This window comes from Montipora capricornis, chromosome 3 (genome assembly GCF_036669925.1).
Source record: "Montipora capricornis isolate CH-2021 chromosome 3, ASM3666992v2, whole genome shotgun sequence".
Taxonomy (NCBI): domain Eukaryota; kingdom Metazoa; phylum Cnidaria; class Anthozoa; order Scleractinia; family Acroporidae; genus Montipora; species Montipora capricornis.
The window spans coordinates 18,879,838-18,897,874 of record NC_090885.1 but is presented as its reverse complement, the minus strand read 5'-3'; the positions used below and the strand labels follow the sequence as shown (position 1 = coordinate 18,897,874).

Here is an 18,037-nt window from a genome sequence, read left to right as displayed (position 1 = left end):
ATTGAGTTCTTATGCAGCGTGTCAGAGGTCATTCATTTCATTTTGAAGAGCCTGCAAGGTTCGAACAAACTGTCGTAAATAAACAGTAAAGGTTATTTGTTCAGCTGTAGGCTGGGTACCTGTCGAATATGTTCTTTGAGTAAGCAAGTATTGATTGGCATTGATATTGTTTTTGTCAATTTACTTGCGTAAACAGAAATGTGTTGTGTTACAGAACACGAAGAATTCTCAATCGTTTGCCTAACTCGGGCTGTCTTAAGAACAGCAATTGTAGGGTTCCATTTTTTAAACAGATCACCAGTACCCTCACCTATGCAAAACCGGTAAGAAATGAGTTCATGTAAGTTAAATACTAAGGATGCACTAAACGAAAACTTCTTTTTTCAATATACTTTTACCAGCATTAAATTTCATCAACATTGATTTATACTTGAAAACGTTGACATTACTACAACCTTTGGCTTGAGAAATGAAAACTGTTTACACACTCTATTCCTGAATTTTTTAACATCAGATCACATTGGAGATTGTGAAAGACAAAATCTTGACCTGTTTTTTTTTACAAGTTCTCAATAAAAATCCCGATTTGTATCTGAATATAAAGGTTAGGATGCGACTTTAAATTAGTTATCAACAGTAAAAAGTAATTTTTGTCTGGGAAAATATAGCTGTGGTACATATTCCAAAGATTGCAGTTGTTGTAAACGTTACATGTTTTCCTCACAGGTTACTTTGAAGTTGAACCTCACAGCTTTTATTGTTGTTTGGTTTTGATGTTAAAATACTAGCCAGGCCATGCAATTATACTTACTACAACATTAATCAATTAATTAAGCCCTGGCCAAACGGAGTCGCAAGTAGACGCAAGTTGTGAACTTGCATCTACTTGCGACTCCCTTGGCCAGGGCTTTAGTGATGATTATCAGCAACACAAACCATTCTATATTATGGTGTGCATTTCAGAAACTATCGCTATGCAGCATACAGACAATATGTGTGGTGGATATATCAGAGACTTGAAAGGAAACAAAGAAAAGTTATCCCATCTTGTGTAATATCTTCCATTCGAAAAGAATTTCCAGAACCTGATGGCGACTACACAGGCTTCAAGGATCCTTCAGTTATTGACCTTGACTTAGCATTTCTTTAATTTACTGCATGACTACACGATCAAGATATTTCCTCCTTTCAAGAGTGGAACTATAGAAATGTGTCGCAAATTAAATGCAGAGGCAATCTCAGTCACTGAAGGATCAGTTGAAGGTAAATGTCTTCCTTTTCACCTTTTTTCCTTTCACAAGACACATGGGGGGGTTATGATATTTCTTACAACAAGGATCCCAAAAGGGGAACGACTTTGATTGACAGTCTTTAAAGCAAGTAGACCATCATGGGTTTCCTTGACATCTCATCCAATAGTGTTTTACAAAAAAGATGGTGAATATATCAACACTGGCATGTACTTTAGGTATCCTTGCTGTTTTCCACTAGCCAAACAATTCTATATTATGATGATGTAAATACTGTCTCTGCGCTACAATTCTGTTACTTGTTATAACTTCATGAAGAGATAGATACAGCAGTAATTGGAAACTTGGACATTTTATTGAAATCTTGACACGTGTCTTGCTATTATATCTTCTTTGTTCCCACGTGGAGTTGGTGCTATGTTTTGTGGAAGGTTTGGCCTTTCAGTGGGGGGAACTTCAATCACCCCCGTCTTGAGCAAAATCAGTTCACTTAGGAGATCGTGGACAAACTGATATGTTTTCTCTTTGTATATGGGCTTAGCGACCCACTTCTTTTGCAGCTTTGGATACACACACCTGTAGTGCTCTTCTCCAGATATTGTAGTCGCTATCTCTCTTCCTACCTTGCAGTTGTGATTTTTAATGACCGCAAGCTGTGTTCTGCTGACCATGCCGTTGCAAGAATAATGCTGCGACTTGCTCACGTATTTCTTCGCCATAGAGGCATGGAAAACTTCTAGACATCCGGTTTGTACAAAATCGGCAAGAAGACAGACATCCTTTAATAGTTTCGGTTTCCATGCCACTTCCTTTAAAGCGTTGTGTGCGGGAGATCCCATCGAAAGCCATATTTTGTTTCTTCTTTGCTCAGGGGTAAGTTCGTCATGGCCACACGCAAAAACTAATTGAAAATCAGGCCATTCATGAATTCCGGCCACGTGGTAAACGATTGACTTCCACTTCTCTTGGCAAAGGAGTTGATCCCCGAGAGAAGTTGCCGCACACCACCAAAGGTGATTAACTACAGATGCGATCCATGACGATACGTCAGAGCACTCTCGCTTTTTAGACGCAGCATTAAAATCCTTGCGCACGGACTTCGCCAAGTGCCATGGATCGAATCTGTGCTTGATGTGCGCTTTTTCTCTCTTCATCATTGCTGCAACTTGCGGATGTCTACGATGGAGCAAAAACACGTTAGTTTAGGTTTGTTTTATCGAGGCATTGCTGATTTTACTGTTCTATTGAATTTAACAAAAAGACCATATGAATGCGGAGCGGTAATCGAACTAGCGATTAATGAGAGTTGTTTAGCTGAGGTGACAAGAGACGTTTATATTTAAGAAACCGTGCAATCCCAAGCAAGCGGAAAGCGCAAGATTAAATAACGTCAGGTGAAATCAAAATAAGAATCTATTTTTAACTGAACAACTGAGGGCCATATCAGGGGAATAATTGATAATTGTTGTGTGCTATCGTGACCCATTGCTTGCACATAACGAGAAAAGATGGGTCACTCGTGTAAAAATACGCGCAAGACATTAAAACCCAACAACTTGTACTGAGGTGGTTTCATCTAGCAACGATACGGATTTTAGGCCAAGTATCTTCTTAAGCGGTAGATCTACGCCGTTGATCATTTAAATACATTGTAAACCGATGCAAAATAATTGAGAACAGGCCTCGAGAAAATGTTCAATACATGTACCTGTCCGTTGCCAGCAACATGATTACTTGACCATCTTCTTCTAAGAACTGAAGGCACCTCTTTAGCCCTTCCTTTTCCATACAGTTGGAGTTTGCAACCTCTGACACTTGCACCAGGGAGAAATCAATTATTCTTTTCTGTCGTCACTTCTATCAAACTGTCGGTCCCGTACTTTGCATTGTGATCAGGGCTGTCACATCGGCCAGACCATGCAACTGTTTTCCAATTACCTTCTGCTTTTCATTCACCCGTGCCCTTTTCCTTTCGATAAAAAATGATAGTTTGGACTTTTGACCTCTAGATTGCAGCGACCTTGTAGAGCTAATTTTAATCAAGAGAGTATGAAGGTAAGAGAGGTAATCCCTCATACTGGCCCTGTTCCCATCGTAATCCCTCTTAAGTTATTTTTAGATCTCATGCGAGATCCGGTATTTCCACGAGGGTTTACTGATAGCCAATCATATGTCCCCATTTTTACCAATTTTGACAGCTGAGTGAATTCTCATGCAATGATTCGCGTCGTTTGCGAAAATGGAGACATATGATTGGCTATCAGTTAACCCTCGTGGGAATACCGGATCTCGCAGGAGATCTAAAAATAACTTAAGAGGGATTACGATGGGAATAGGGCCAATATGAGGGATTACCTCTCTTACCTTCATACTCCCTTGTTTTATTAAAAAACAAAAAATAAAAAGAGACCATTTTGGATTGAATCAATCAATTCGGTTGACCAAACATTGAGGTAGTTTTAGGGTAATTCTTGTTTTATTTAATGGACATATAACTTCTGCAGTCCGTCATGAGATACAATTTGTAAAATATTCTCTTAAATTTGGAGAGATATAACAAAAAATATGAATGGAAGCTGTTTTCATGTTCTACAGTTGTACTTCTCAGTGAACAGTTCAATGCTGTAGGTGTGCGAAACAAATGTGCAAGAAATGTGCATAATTCATTTGTGTACTGTATTTGCAAATACGATTTGCTAACTTAATTAAACGTAAAAACTCTTACTATTGCGTACAAAGTTATACCCTAACGACAAACACCTTAAAAATGTATGCTACATTTGTTCCGTGTAATCTGGGTTTGGAATGTTAAAGTTATTATAAGTGGATAAAAGTGAAATCTTAGTCGCCCAAGACTGGGACAATTTCAAAAATAAAGATGCAGAAAATGCCAATGGCAAATCCAAAGACAACTGCCAGTATCGCGGAGAATTTGGCATCCTTTGAGGCATCGTGAGCCCTCTTCAAGTCATCTTCTTCATAACGCTTGTTTGTCTGAAACAATATTCACGAGATATCAGTAATCAAAAAAAGCCAATGGAATCAATTCCTCGTACAATTACTCGCTAAACGTACATCTATAAATATCACAACATATTTACATCTACCAAGCATCAATTACAAACAACGTCTCCATTGACGACCCTGTCGGGGAAAAGATAGCCTGTTCCAGGCTCCCAGATAGCCGAGAAAGCGAAAAACGAAAACTGCGCGCGAAAGTTCGTGAGAGCTCTGGTTGATCCCAGTTCCCAGGCGTTTTGAGTGCGCAGATTCCGTGATTCGCTTTCCGACTTTCTGAGAGAATGGGCTAGAGGAAAGCCAGTTGTATTCTGCCGGGAGTCGATTTGGATGAGGATGGGAACTGGTGTACCTGGAGGAAGCGGCAATAATGACCATTACGGCAGCCTGACTCGTACGTGGTAGTTGCAGTGGGTCACCCATCCAGAAATGAACCCCGTCCAACAGGACTTACTAGGAAGCGGTGTTTTCTAGTGTTTACCTACTGTTCTTCGTAGCAACGACGTCTTATTTGTCAACTTTTATTTCGCGGCCTGACACCGAAACAGACCTGAATCTGGGTGGTAATCAAAAAAAATAATATTTTAACAATTCCTTATCGAATTCTCATCCTCGGATACATTTCCACCTTACTTGTTCGCTCACTATACAGTGACTACCATGACAACTGTATGGAAACGAAAGGAAACTTCACTTTCGCTGGTTGTTAAATTCACTAGAATTTAGTAGTAATATATTTTGACAGAACGTGTGACAGAGTTTTGTTTCTCAAGGTTTCTATTTTTCTTCGGAAGGCTCTCTAAGCCGCGAGAAACCATTGAAAAACACTACCTATGTAAAAGTCCAAAGAAATGCAGTAATACGGAGAAACGAAACACGTTTCTGTTTGCAAATGTAGGTAGTTGCAAAAGTGTCTACTCACCACGAAAGACATAACCAGAGCCAGGAGGCCAAGCAGAGGGCAAAAAAAAATGGAAATTATACTGAACAACCTATAATCGTTCGGAGGTTCTTCTCTGAGTGGTGCGGCATACTGCTGAAAATAAGCACATCGGTAAGATGTCAGCATTGGCCTAGTAAGAAATCTTGTCCTTGTTTTCTCATGTTTGGACGAAACACACACGTAAGAATCGGCTGGGCGGGGAAACTGGAGGAGACAGCAGACGAGAAAAGTCCTAAATGCTCTCCAAAACTAGTCTCAACGGTCTCGATCGATGACTTCTGCTGGTCCTAACAATAACACCCAAATTAAATTACATGCAGGCAATGTCCTTGGCGGTTTAACCTGTTTCACTGGGTTGACATGAAAATAAGCAAAACCGGTATGCTTTTCAACCTTTCTTTGCGGAAAAGGAAAGGAACTTTATTTAATTGTCTAATCTTCTGGAGCTGGAGCACTAACTGGGGACACTGTAAACTGAAATCAACAATTAACAAAAATCAATCAAATGTTGGTTTTTGAGGAGAGGGGAAAACCGGAGTACCCGAAGAAAAACCTCTCGGTACAGAGTAGAGAACCAGCAAACTAAACCCATATATGACGCCCAATCTGTCCTTTGCCAAGGTCATGCAAGGGCTCGTTATACTTAAAGGAGAAGTTTGCTCCAAAATAGTCCTCGTTTTTCTTTTTACCATCAAAAAGGTAATACAAAGATAAGCCATTCACCCTAATTTCACCCTCTAAAATGCGTTCCAACCCAACGAAATCCTCGTCCAAAGTAGCCTAAAATCGAAATCCTGGCCGCCGCCATTTTGATTTAACTTAGCAGCCACGCGACGTATGCGTGACGTCAAAGAGCTCAAGCACGAAATTAAAAAAAAACGGCTGCTCTGGAGCCGTATCGCTTCGAACCAGAGCGTGTTCCCGACGAAAACCACGGTTCTGATGAAGACACCCAAGAGGATGAGAGGTCAGTGAGTCTAAACTGGTGCACCTGCGGCCGTTGTGAGCTCAGAGAGACAGCAAGAGAATGCATCTGCTGTCTTGAAGTGCCCGAATCTGAAAACAAGTTTACAGAAGGTAATTTGACCTTGCCCATTTCCTCAAGTATTTTTGGTCTTTATTCGCAGTTGAAGACTTGTTTTAAAAGCGCTGGTAGGAATTAATATGGCATGCGTTGTAATTTTCAGTTAATAAAGGTCTGAATTGAGTTCTTATGCAGCGTGTCAGAGGTCATTCATTTCATTTTGAAGAGCCTGCAAGGTTCGAACAAACTGTCGTAAATAAACAGTAAAGGTTATTTGTTCAGCTGTAGGCTGGGTACCTGTCGAATATGTTCTTTGAGTAAGCAAGTATTGATTGGCATTGATATTGTTTTTGTCAATTTACTTGCGTAAACAGAAATGTGTTGTGTTACAGAACACGAAGAATTCTCAATCGTTTGCCTAACTCGGGCTGTCTTAAGAACAGCAATTGTAGGGTTCCATTTTTTAAACAGATCACCAGTACCCTCACCTATGCAAAACCGGTAAGAAATGAGTTCATGTAAGTTAAATACTAAGGATGCACTAAACGAAAACTTCTTTTTTCAATATACTTTTACCAGCATTAAATTTCATCAACATTGATTTATACTTGAAAACGTTGACATTACTACAACCTTTGGCTTGAGAAATGAAAACTGTTTACACACTCTATTCCTGAATTTTTTAACATCAGATCACATTGGAGATTGTGAAAGACAAAATCTTGACCTGTTTTTTTTTTACAAGTTCTCAATAAAAATCCCGATTTGTATCTGAATATAAAGGTTAGGATGCGACTTTAAATTAGTTATCAACAGTAAAAAGTAATTTTTGTCTGGGAAAATATAGCTGTGGTACATATTCCAAAGATTGCAGTTGTTGTAAACGTTACATGTTTTCCTCACAGGTTACTTTGAAGTTGAACCTCACAGCTTTTATTGTTGTTTGGTTTTGATGTTAAAATACTAGCCAGGCCATGCAATTATACTTACTACAACATTAATCAATTAATTAAGCCCTGGCCAAACGGAGTCGCAAGTAGACGCAAGTTGTGAACTTGCATCTACTTGCGACTCCCTTGGCCAGGGCTTTAGTGATGATTATCAGCAACACAAACCATTCTATATTATGGTGTGCATTTCAGAAACTATCGCTATGCAGCATACAGACAATATGTGTGGTGGATATATCAGAGACTTGAAAGGAAACAAAGAAAAGTTATCCCATCTTGTGTAATATCTTCCATTCGAAAAGAATTTCCAGAACCTGATGGCGACTACACAGGCTTCAAGGATCCTTCAGTTATTGACCTTGACTTAGCATTTCTTTAATTTACTGCATGACTACACGATCAAGATATTTCCTCCTTTCAAGAGTGGAACTATAGAAATGTGTCGCAAATTAAATGCAGAGGCAATCTCAGTCACTGAAGGATCAGTTGAAGGTAAATGTCTTCCTTTTCACCTTTTTTCCTTTCACAAGACACATGGGGGGGTTATGATATTTCTTACAACAAGGATCCCAAAAGGGGAACGACTTTGATTGACAGTCTTTAAAGCAAGTAGACCATCATGGGTTTCCTTGACATCTCATCCAATAGTGTTTTACAAAAAAGATGGTGAATATATCAACACTGGCATGTACTTTAGGTATCCTTGCTGTTTTCCACTAGCCAAACAATTCTATATTATGATGATGTAAATACTGTCTCTGCGCTACAATTCTGTTACTTGTTATAACTTCATGAAGAGATAGATACAGCAGTAATTGGAAACTTGGACATTTTATTGAAATCTTGACACGTGTCTTGCTATTATATCTTCTTTGTTCCCACGTGGAGTTGGTGCTATGTTTTGTGGAAGGTTTGGCCTTTCAGTGGGGGGAACTTCAATCACCCCCGTCTTGAGCAAAATCAGTTCACTTAGGAGATCGTGGACAAACTGATATGTTTTCTCTTTGTATATGGGCTTAGCGACCCACTTCTTTTGCAGCTTTGGATACACACACCTGTAGCGCTCTTCTCCAGATATTGTAGTCGCTATCTCTCTTCCTACGTTGCAGTTGTGATCAATGACCGCAAGCTGTGCTCTGCTGACCATGCCGTTGTACGAATAATGCTGCGACTTGTTCACGTATTTCTTCGCCATAGAGCCATGGAAAACTTCTAGACATCCGGTTTGTACAAAATCGGCAAGAAGACAGACATCCTTTAATAGTTTCGGTTTCCATGCCACTTCCTTTAAAGCGTTGTGTGCGGGAGATCCCATCGAAAGCCATATTTTGTTTCTTCTTTGCTCAGGGGTAAGTTCGTCATGGCCACACGCAAAAACTAATTGAAAATCAGGCCATTCATGAATTCCGGCCACGTGGTAAACGATTGACTTCCACTTCTCTTGGCAAAGGAGTTGATCCCCGAGAGAAGTTGCCGCACACCACCAAAGGTGATTAACTACAGATGCGATCCATGACGATACGTCAGAGCACTCTCGCTTTTTAGACGCAGCATTAAAATCCTTGCGCACGGACTTCGCCAAGTGCCATGGATCGAATCTGTGCTTGATGTGCGCTTTTTCTCTCTTCATCATTGCTGCAACTTGCGGATGTCTACGATGGAGCAAAAACACGTTAGTTTAGGTTTGTTTTATCGAGGCATTGCTGATTTTACTGTTCTATTGAATTTAACAAAAAGACCATATGAATGCGGAGCGGTAATCGAACTAGCGATTAATGAGAGTTGTTTAGCTGAGGTGACAAGAGACGTTTATATTTAAGAAACCGTGCAATCCCAAGCAAGCGGAAAGCGCAAGATTAAATAACGTCAGGTGAAATCAAAATAAGAATCTATTTTTAACTGAACAACTGAGGGCCATATCAGGGGAATAATTGATAATTGTTGTGTGCTATCGTGACCCATTGCTTGCACATAACGAGAAAAGATGGGTCACTCGTGTAAAAATACGCGCAAGACATTAAAACCCAACAACTTGTACTGAGGTGGTTTCATCTAGCAACGATACGGATTTTAGGCCAAGTATCTTCTTAAGCGGTAGATCTACGCCGTTGATCATTTAAATACATTGTAAACCGATGCAAAATAATTGAGAACAGGCCTCGAGAAAATGTTCAATACATGTACCTGTCCGTTGCCAGCAACATGATTACTTGACCATCTTCTTCTAAGAACTGAAGGCACCTCTTTAGCCCTTCCTTTTCCATACAGTTGGAGTTTGCAACCTCTGACACTTGCACCAGGGAGAAATCAATTATTCTTTTCTGTCGTCACTTCTATCAAACTGTAGGTCCCGTACTTTGCATTGTGATCAGGGCTGTCACATCGGCCGTCGCCAGCAAGCACTAAATGTTGTCCTCTCAATGACTGAAGAACTTCCTTCTGCTTGTTAAGGAAATGGTTGTTTACCACGGGCCAAAGGTACTTCCTTTGAATGTGATAAAATGTTGACTTCTTAAAAAATCTGATGTTGCAAGCGCTCATAAAAGCATTGACTCGAGTAAAGTGATTCCCTGTAAAGAGGATCCCGCCAGTGCAAATGAGGTTTCCTGCTGCCATCCCTTTCGTGAAAGGTTGCGAAAACCAAGGCTCAATGTGCCCTGCTTTGCACTCGGTGGTTACACAAATCAAGCTTCCTTTCTGGCTGAGATAAGCATTCTTCACTATCGTGCCACATTTCCTGCAAATTTTAAACAACTGTCAAAAACAATTGATTTGCTCTCATTATCTGGGTTCTCGTTTTCTGCGAGCCAGTTACTGCTTTGCCAATGATATACATTTGCATTTCCATCATCGGGATCGTCTTCGTCACTGGGGTTCCACTCTTCGTCTGAGGAATCAAAGTGGGCGACAGAGCTTGCATCATCAAAGTCATCATTCCATTCCTCGTCAGAATCGTCATCAGACAGCTCGGAAATGTTTTCAACTGGCTGAAAATGGGGCTCTTCGTTTGCTACTTCATTGTGTGGTCAACAAATGGCTTTGGTTTGCAGCTATATGAGTGATCTGTGGCCACATTTCTTCGTCGTTTCTCGGGCGATAGTTCCATTGCTGGGTACCCCGTAAAGATTCAGTATGCGTCCCCATGTGAACAAACGTTTTTACCGGTGCGTCTACGATCGGGACTCTTTCTGTAGCGACATCAACGAATTGTGTCACAATATCTGTGACAAGCATGTCTTCTTGAGTTTCTTCCTTGCCCGTCCCTTCTTCCACCTCCACGGTCATACTGACATTCACCATAATTTTGTCTACAGCCTAAATGAAACGATTTTATTTACAGTTTATTAAGAAAAAGTAAGGCAATTACAAAAAAACCCAAACATTTATCGTGTGTGGCCAAGTCGGGCGACTGATTTAAAGGTATGTTGTCTCGATAAATTATATTACTGGTTAACACTGTTTACTCTGTGTTTTCTTTTGGGGCCTTTTTAAGGAGAATATTGTATCGCTGTGTAAAACAAATCAGTGGGAGAAATCAGAGCTATTTTCTTGATCGTATCGTAAGCTGCGACAGTCTCTGAGTGAGCTCCGATTTTTTGTCCCATATTTTATCCCCTTGTTGCCGATGACTAGTGGAATTGACACTGAGACTGCGACTACAAATGTATGACCTATATTTACAACGTAAGATTTCGAGAACACACTGTATGACTGTTAAAAATTACGAGCCCGGTTTATTTTATGAAGTACTTTTAGAGTACATTCAAATGACGTACCTCTCTTCTTTCTTTATTCTTTCGCCTCCTTTCGCTGGAATCCCGTTTGACTTTCGCTGCAGAGCTAGGTTTCTTGAAAATGGTGGGTACAGCATCTATTTTTTTCTTCATTTTGTGTGTTGTTCCCCCCAGAAGACTGTATCGGTGATCGACTTCAAAGCAATCGTCCGTAAAGTGATTCGAACACACACAAATTTGGGATTGCTTCGGTGGCAGGAATTTTTCGTCCCGGCCAAGCATCAAGAATCATTTTTTAGCAATTTTCTTTTTCGAAATTGGTAAACGGTGAAAATAAATTCCTCTTTTGCTATCTCAAGGGCTCCTGTTGGAGTAAAATGGAGCTGAACAAAAAGGCATGACCACAAGAGTACATGCAGTAAGAATAAAGCTGACCGCAAGAATTGGCATTCAATCTTCCCGCCAAATTTCAAGTTGAGCTCTTTGACGCCACGCTTAGATCGCCAGGCTTCTAAGTTAATCCAAGATGGCAGCAGCCAGTCTCGATTTTCGAGCTAGTTTAAAGAAGGATTTCATAAGGTTTTAAGGCACCTTGGTGGATGAAATTTTGGTGAGTAAACTATCTTTGTATTAGCTTTTTGGTGGTAAAAAGAAAAACAAGGACTATTTTGGAGCAAACCTCTCCTTTGACATTTGTTGGCTCGTCACTATTAGACCATTTTAACAGCAAACATTTTAAAGATTCAAACAACTATAACTGGATGCCCTATGGACATTTAGTCCCCGGAGCACCGTCCTTAATTTCCCAAGTCAAAGGAACTTCTCAAACTCATTAATAATTTATAAGCCAAAAACAAAAGAAATCATCACCGTGAAGGAAGTTTGGATACGTAGTCTTAATTAGCATAAAATTTCGCCAACTTTGATCCCAAATATCTCTTAAAATACTGATTCCTTTGAGAAGCAATATCAAACACTCGAAAGAGTGTTTCATCGGATATCCAAACACCTCGAAATCGGTTAAAAAACTCGGCCTTCGGCCTCGTTTTTCAACTCGCTTCTCGGTGTTTTGATATCCGATGAAACACTCCTTCTCGTGTTTGATATATTACTTCAAAAACTCATTAATAATTCATGAGCCCAACAGCCTATCGAAGCACCGATAAAACGTCACGTGTATGAGCTTTATATCCTGATAAAACACCCCTCGTTCGTATTCTTTATATAAAGAATATTAATAAGGCATAGCTTGTTTTTCTTGTATGCTAATACTCTCCACTCACAATTAGACCATTGTTCTAAGTCCAGAGGGACACGCTTTTTGTGGAATGTTTTTGAAGCCGTTCAAAAAAAAACTCGCAGCACGTGTTTTATCGGGTCAAAATTCACGAGACTTAGCCGAGTGTTTTTAAACCCCGATAAAACATTTCTGCTCCTTCTTTAAACATTACTGACATAAAAGGTAGCACGCGCTTTGAACAGCGGAGCCAAAATAAAGGAAGGCGGTTAAATAATGTTCAAAAAACGAGCAGCAGTGTTTTATCGGGGTTTAGAAACACGAGGCGTAGCCGAGTGTTTTTAGACCCGATAAAACACTTGCTGCGAGTTTTTTGAACGACTCAGGACTGAAAACAATGGTTCAAATCGTGAGACTGAGAAAAAAAACACAAGCTATACCTTACTAGTGTTCTTTATATAAAGAATGCATCAATTATAGTTGCATCTCAGCATGATTCTCTTTAAGGCAAAAGCTGTCTTTTCCTCCCGCCCATCCGCCAAGAAAATACGAGAAAACTGAGACCTACGCTAGCAGGGAACATTTCCCTGAGCAGAAAAATCAATACCTATTTACTCAATGAAATAAATGTCCATAGTTGAAGCGCTAGCAGTTGTCTCTTGCACCGACATCGCAGAGGTCATGGGTTAGCATCCCGTTGACTCGAAGCCATCTGAATTTTCTAGGTGTCTATACTAAGAGACAATTGCTCTAATTGTGTAGATAACTGCGAGAAACACTCCTCCCTTATATCTATTTACTCACTCGTTCAATGTTATAAGCAACAGGTCCTCCCTGAAAAGAGAGATGGTCGATAAAGTCAACAACAACTGAGAAATCAAGAGCAAAATCAAAGGGTTTGAAAGAATGCAATACAATTAGTATATGTAATAACATGGGTGACAAGTTACTCCTTAATGTTGGCGCGAAATTTCAGCGTTAATGTGAAATTACAATGTTGCCATGGCAACTTTTCCTACAACGCCAAAATGCCACCTTATGAACGTAATTTGTCACCGTCGTGATATTAACAGCTAATCAAATGGTATACTTGTGGACTTTGGGAATAATTTCACTTGCGCTTTGTCCAGAATCAAATAATGTAATTAGGGATTAAGGTTTTCGCGAAATGTGGAAAACTTTGATGCAAGTGCAAGTGAACTTAATCTTTAATTGCACTAGGGCACATTGCGATTGCATGTTTATTACACGAAGGGCAAAATGTTTGAGGAAAGCTGGTTCAACGCCGCGAAAAATGGCAATCAACTAAATACGCTTTCATTCTGTTAAAATTCAAATCAATAAATCGTTGCTGTCAAATTCACTCAAAATGTATTTCCATGTATTTTATATGTGGACAAAAAGCAGTTCAATCAGAGTCAGAATCTCAAAGATTCCCTTGTAACTTCGCTTGCTCTGGATAAGCAACTATTAACCAATCAAGATCAAATTATCATGCTCTCTAGCTTAATTACCAAAAGTGCCTTCGTGATTCAGAAAAAATGCCCTCCGTCTCAGCCAATCAGCATTCAGTAATTTTGTCCCGTATGTGATAATTTGAGAAATTAGTCCATTCAACACACTTTGCCGCTAGAAAATTTTTTTCAAGTATCCCGAAGTTGAAATTTAATTTAACGTAACAAAATTATCCATGAAAAGCATCCAAATGTTTAAAACTGATGAAAAGTCGATTTATAAAGAACAATTATTCCCGCTTAACTTGCTCGATACTTGATTGGTTACAACCAACTCATATTTAACGCGTGTACGTAGAATAATTCTTAAATTCCCAGCTTCTTGCGTTAATTCAGAGTTGGCCGAATTCATTTGATTGGTTGGATCACTTTGATCCAGAACCGCGTTAACTTTTAAGCATATATTAAGAACTTACCTGGAAAATGACCTGGGCCTTACTCTGGTTATCTGTATTAGGGTCCATTTCAGTGCTTCCGTGAATTTAAATCTCTGGTAAAAATGGTAAACGGTAGTTTTTAGTTAGTTTTCATGATCTTTTTTTTTTTGCCAGTTATATTACATTATCAGTGTTCTAATTTATTTTACATCTAATCATGGAAACGGTTCTTAGCAAGCTGGATTGAGCTCCCTTAAGTGGAGGTGAAACTATGCAAGATTCGGAATCCGCGATTTTTGCTACTGTTTTGCAGTTTATCAAGCCTCGCGGGTCTTTTGAAAAGAGAGCTCTTTCTGGCAAGGGAGTGTTCACTGGCCTGAAATTGCCTATTTTTTTGTGCGAGGCAGTGCCAAAGAGTCGAGCCAAAGCAGTGTGAAAGTGCCTACTTTCTGTACGAGGCAGTGCCAAAGTGTCGAGCCAAAAGCAGTGTGAAAATGCCTATTTTCTGGACGAGGCAGTGCTAAAGAGTCGAGCCAAAGCAGTGTGAAAATGCCTATTTTCTGGACGAGGCAGTGCCAAAGAGTCGAGCCAAAGCAGTGTGGAAATGCCTATTTTCTGGACGAGGCAGTGCCAAAGAGTCGAGCCAAAGCAGTGTGAAAATGTCTATTTTCTGTACGAGACAGTGCCAAAGTGAGGAGCCAAAGCAATCACAGACTGCTGAGGAAATTCCACTTCTTCCAATGATAGTCAATTCAGAGCAAATTAGCAATTTAAAATATTTATATCAGAAAAATTCGGGGAAGAGGGCATGTTGGCCAATTCGCGTCATGTCAAGTGAAACGATTTTTAAAACAAATACATACAAACTAGAGATAAGATCCGACGTTTCGGGATCATGCTGACTCCATTACCAATGTGCAGTATAACAAAATGAGCGAGTTCACCTTAAGTTAGCATAATCACAAAATACAAGAACATATTTGCACTAAAATTAATAGTAACATTGGTTGTTTGGCAGAGATCGCTAACCAAGATATTGTCCAGTTGTAGCAAATATAGTATTCTCATATATAATTTGCCATTTCGCCTGTTATCATGCAAACCTAGACCTGTCAGGGGCACCCAACGATAATCTTAGGGGAAATATATTATTTTATGTTCGAAGTTTACAGAGTAGCTGTAGAGCTAATGTATTCGAGAAAATAAGTTAAAATAAGTTAAAATAAAATGAAATATGTTATATTACAATTCCAATATAATTTATAAACTATATACAATATTTATGCATGCAAAGGGAAATATAACTTGTAATACATATAACTGTTCTAAGAATTTCGGTTCTACGTTGCCGAACACCTACAGATTTCGTTACTAAATTATCTCCTAAAAGATTCGGAAGGGGTATTTTTTGCAAATTTTTGGCACTTAAAAAGGTCACCTAGCAGTTTCGGAAGAGCAAATGGTTCGGTTCGAAGTTCTTAGAAGGTAAAGTTCAGCTAGCGATTTCTGAAATGCAGATATCGTTCCCTAAAATTTTCGGACACTTCAATTTTCACCTGAGATATCCGAATAGATCAAATTCTCAGTAGGTGATAAAAAAAATCTCTTTAGACAGTCTTTATATATTACAAGGAGCCTAGAAACGTCTCTCAAAGGCTTTTGGCTTAATTTGCTCGTTGGGTAACTAACCTTGAGCTGTACCTTACTGCTAATTAACAATTAGACCCGTTGCCCGCAAAGGGTCTAATTGTTTTAGTATCACTCAACTAGTCGCACAGAAAAGGCAATAATAAAGTTCGCAAATGCAAGTTGAAGAAATATTTATTTGGGAATAAAATGAAAGAAAGCGTCACGCTTTTCGCTACTCGAGGACTATTACTAATAGTCCTCTAGTAGTGTAGCCAATCATGATGTAGGATTTGCATTAGTCGACTAGTTGGGTGATACTAATCTTACATAGTTATTAGCAGAGTGTAGCTTTAAAATGGATTCAGAGTATGATTTGTTTTTGTGTATGTGATTTAAATTTGTACAGAAATCTTCTTTCACAATTCGCCAAACACGTGCGTGAAGTGAAACACATTGACGAATACTCCAAAAAGCCGACGTGTTCTGAATGTCAGCCTTATACAGAAGTACTAGCTCAAGGCAAAGCCGTCGGCATTGTAGGTAAATTAATAGATTTGTTCCTTTGCTTTTTTGACAGGGGATGAATAAAGGAAACCTCCGCTCTAACGAAAAACTATAAAACCACGGTAAATAAGGTTTACTATCAAGATTCGTTTGAGAGTTTTTCAAAAAAAGCTCTTCTTTGTTTACAGATTTTCCTGGAGCTGCCATCTTAAAGAATTGTGACATATAAATTTTATGGTTCGCTAATTGTTCTTGATACTAAAAAGATCTTTGTGCCTGAATATATAATAAGGGCAACCATGATACGTCACGGTTTTCAAGACAGGCGCCATGGAATTTTCGAAGTGAAAAGCATTTTTCTTCGTGGTACTAACAATTTTATTAAAAAAAACTGATTTGATTGCAAACATTTTTCTTTGGTTCAAAGTCAATTTGTTTAAGAGTGGAGGTGCCTTTTAACAAAGACGGCAATTATAATAACACGCCATAAAGCTCGATTGTCAGACCACCACTATAATTCCCAACAAGTATTTTGATTTTAGGAGCGAGACTTAATCTAATGCCGCATCCACACCAAAGCTTAAACATGTTTAAAAGCTGTTTAGTTAAAAAATTGGTTTCAAATTGTATTCGTGTTAAATCATGTGTAATGGTTTTTGTCGGTTTCGAATTTAAATTTACTTATATAAATTCAAACTTACCTAAATCTTATGTAAAAGCCAGTCCCATCTTTTTTCTTTGACACTTTTTTGTCAAACCCAGATTAATTAAACATGTCTAGTTGGGGTGAGGGGTAAAAGAATTGTCGTGACTCAATAGTGTGGGCAAAAGTCGGACGAAATTAACTATTAAAATGTGATTATGCGATTAAAAATCCGACTCTTCTACAGTGATAAAAGGTGGGTCTCGAGAAACGGAGACACTTCAAAAGCGTCATTAAAGAGCACGAAGAAGGGGGAAATTCTGAAATAATTTAGGCTGGTTATGAATTGGTGCGGTCTTGATTACCGTTTGCCGCATTTCGCAACACGCGTGTTCGACGTGCGCACATGTGAGAGTGGACGCTATTTCCCTGGAATCTTCAAAATCAATCGGAGGGACGCAAAAAGTCTGGAGGAAATCCATAATCGTTTTGACATGGAGAGACGAAAGACGGTTAGAATTGCAGAGACGATAACAGCGAGTTCGAATCATTTCGTTAGAAAGCGATCGAAATGCAATGTTTACCTTTCTCTAAAGATTCAAGTGCCATCTCTGTATTTCGGGAATTTCATAAGTATGTTTTTTAACTGTAATTACTATGCTGGTTTCGTCGCCAGTCCGTAAAATGTGTTGTTTTGGTCAATTTATAGGTCGTTATACCTTCAAATCGGACAGAACAGAGAGGACAGTATCAAGGCTTTCAAGTGGTTTTGAAATGGGTGCGTAGCTCAGCGCAATATAACGTTTCCTTCACTTCACAACTACTTCCTGGTTTCAATTTTTGCCATCGCCTGTCTCATAAAACATCCGATAGCTGTCTGTAAGAAACATCAATTCAATACAGCTCACTATGAAAATCGAGTTGGAATAGCTTTAGGGGGTTTGCACCTCTTCAGTGTATTCTACGTGACATAGCCATCATTTTGTGCTACGCAACGTGTAAGTACCAGCTTACCTCAATTGAGTGCTAAAAGTAACACGCTATCTTGCCCAAACTGTTTTGTTGACTCACAGCTAATATACTCCTTATCCCCTGGTTTTGCTTACAATTTAAACGGAATAGCTTTTACTACTAATTATAAACTGTAAAGAATCTAAGATCAGCAGAGGTGACTAATCATATGCATATTGAGCGAGGGCGCGACATGGTATGCT

General features: G+C 39.2%; 2 protein-coding genes across 4 annotated transcripts; both read right to left on the bottom strand.

Annotated features, from left to right (window-relative positions):
- Positions 1-3,707: 3,707 nt before the first annotated feature.
- LOC138042502 (uncharacterized) lies at positions 3,708-18,037 on the bottom strand. 2 transcript variants are annotated; one of them, XM_068888411.1, is made up of 5 exons: positions 17,838-18,037; positions 14,087-14,160; positions 12,961-12,990; positions 5,191-5,301; positions 3,708-4,244 (listed from the first exon to the last, which is right to left on the bottom strand). In XM_068888411.1, exons 2-5 carry the CDS (start codon positions 14,132-14,134, stop codon positions 4,092-4,094), a joined length of 342 nt encoding a protein of 113 aa, XP_068744512.1. In that variant the 5' UTR covers positions 14,135-14,160; positions 17,838-18,037; the 3' UTR covers positions 3,708-4,091. The 2 variants fall into 2 exon arrangements, with proteins under 2 accessions (XP_068744512.1, XP_068744511.1); XM_068888410.1 differs by having other exon boundaries at positions 5,191-5,304; positions 17,838-18,034.
- On the bottom strand, positions 7,545-11,186 carry LOC138042501 (uncharacterized). Of its 2 annotated transcripts, none has more exons than XM_068888408.1 (2): positions 9,364-11,186; positions 7,545-8,837 (listed from the first exon to the last, which is right to left on the bottom strand). In XM_068888408.1, the coding sequence occupies exons 1-2, from the start codon at positions 9,447-9,449 to the stop codon at positions 8,018-8,020; spliced, it is 906 nt and encodes a 301-aa protein (XP_068744509.1). In that variant the 5' UTR covers positions 9,450-11,186; the 3' UTR covers positions 7,545-8,017. The 2 variants fall into 2 exon arrangements, with proteins under 2 accessions (XP_068744509.1, XP_068744510.1); XM_068888409.1 differs by having other exon boundaries at positions 9,427-11,186.

What these genes read in the sequence shown, in the direction of transcription:
- LOC138042502 (XM_068888410.1), bottom strand. Translation starts at nt 14,134, where the DNA reads ATGGACCCTAATACAGATAACCAGAGTAAGGCCCAGGTCATTTTCCAG. An exon ending in TTGCTTATAACATTGAACGA is followed by an intron (nt 5,305 to 12,960) that starts GTGAGTAAATAG and finishes GCTTATTTTCAG; the next exon opens with CAGTATGCCGCACCACTCAG. An exon ending in CTCTGGTTATGTCTTTCGTG is followed by an intron (nt 4,245 to 5,190) that starts GTGAGTAGACAC and finishes ATATTGTTTCAG; the next exon opens with ACAAACAAGCGTTATGAAGA.
- LOC138042501 (XM_068888408.1), bottom strand. Translation starts at nt 9,449, where the DNA reads ATGGAAAAGGAAGGGCTAAAGAGGTGCCTTCAGTTCTTAGAAGAAGAT. An exon ending in CTGGCAACGGACAGGTACAT is followed by an intron (nt 8,838 to 9,363) that starts GTATTGAACATT and finishes GCTCCATCGTAG; the next exon opens with ACATCCGCAAGTTGCAGCAA.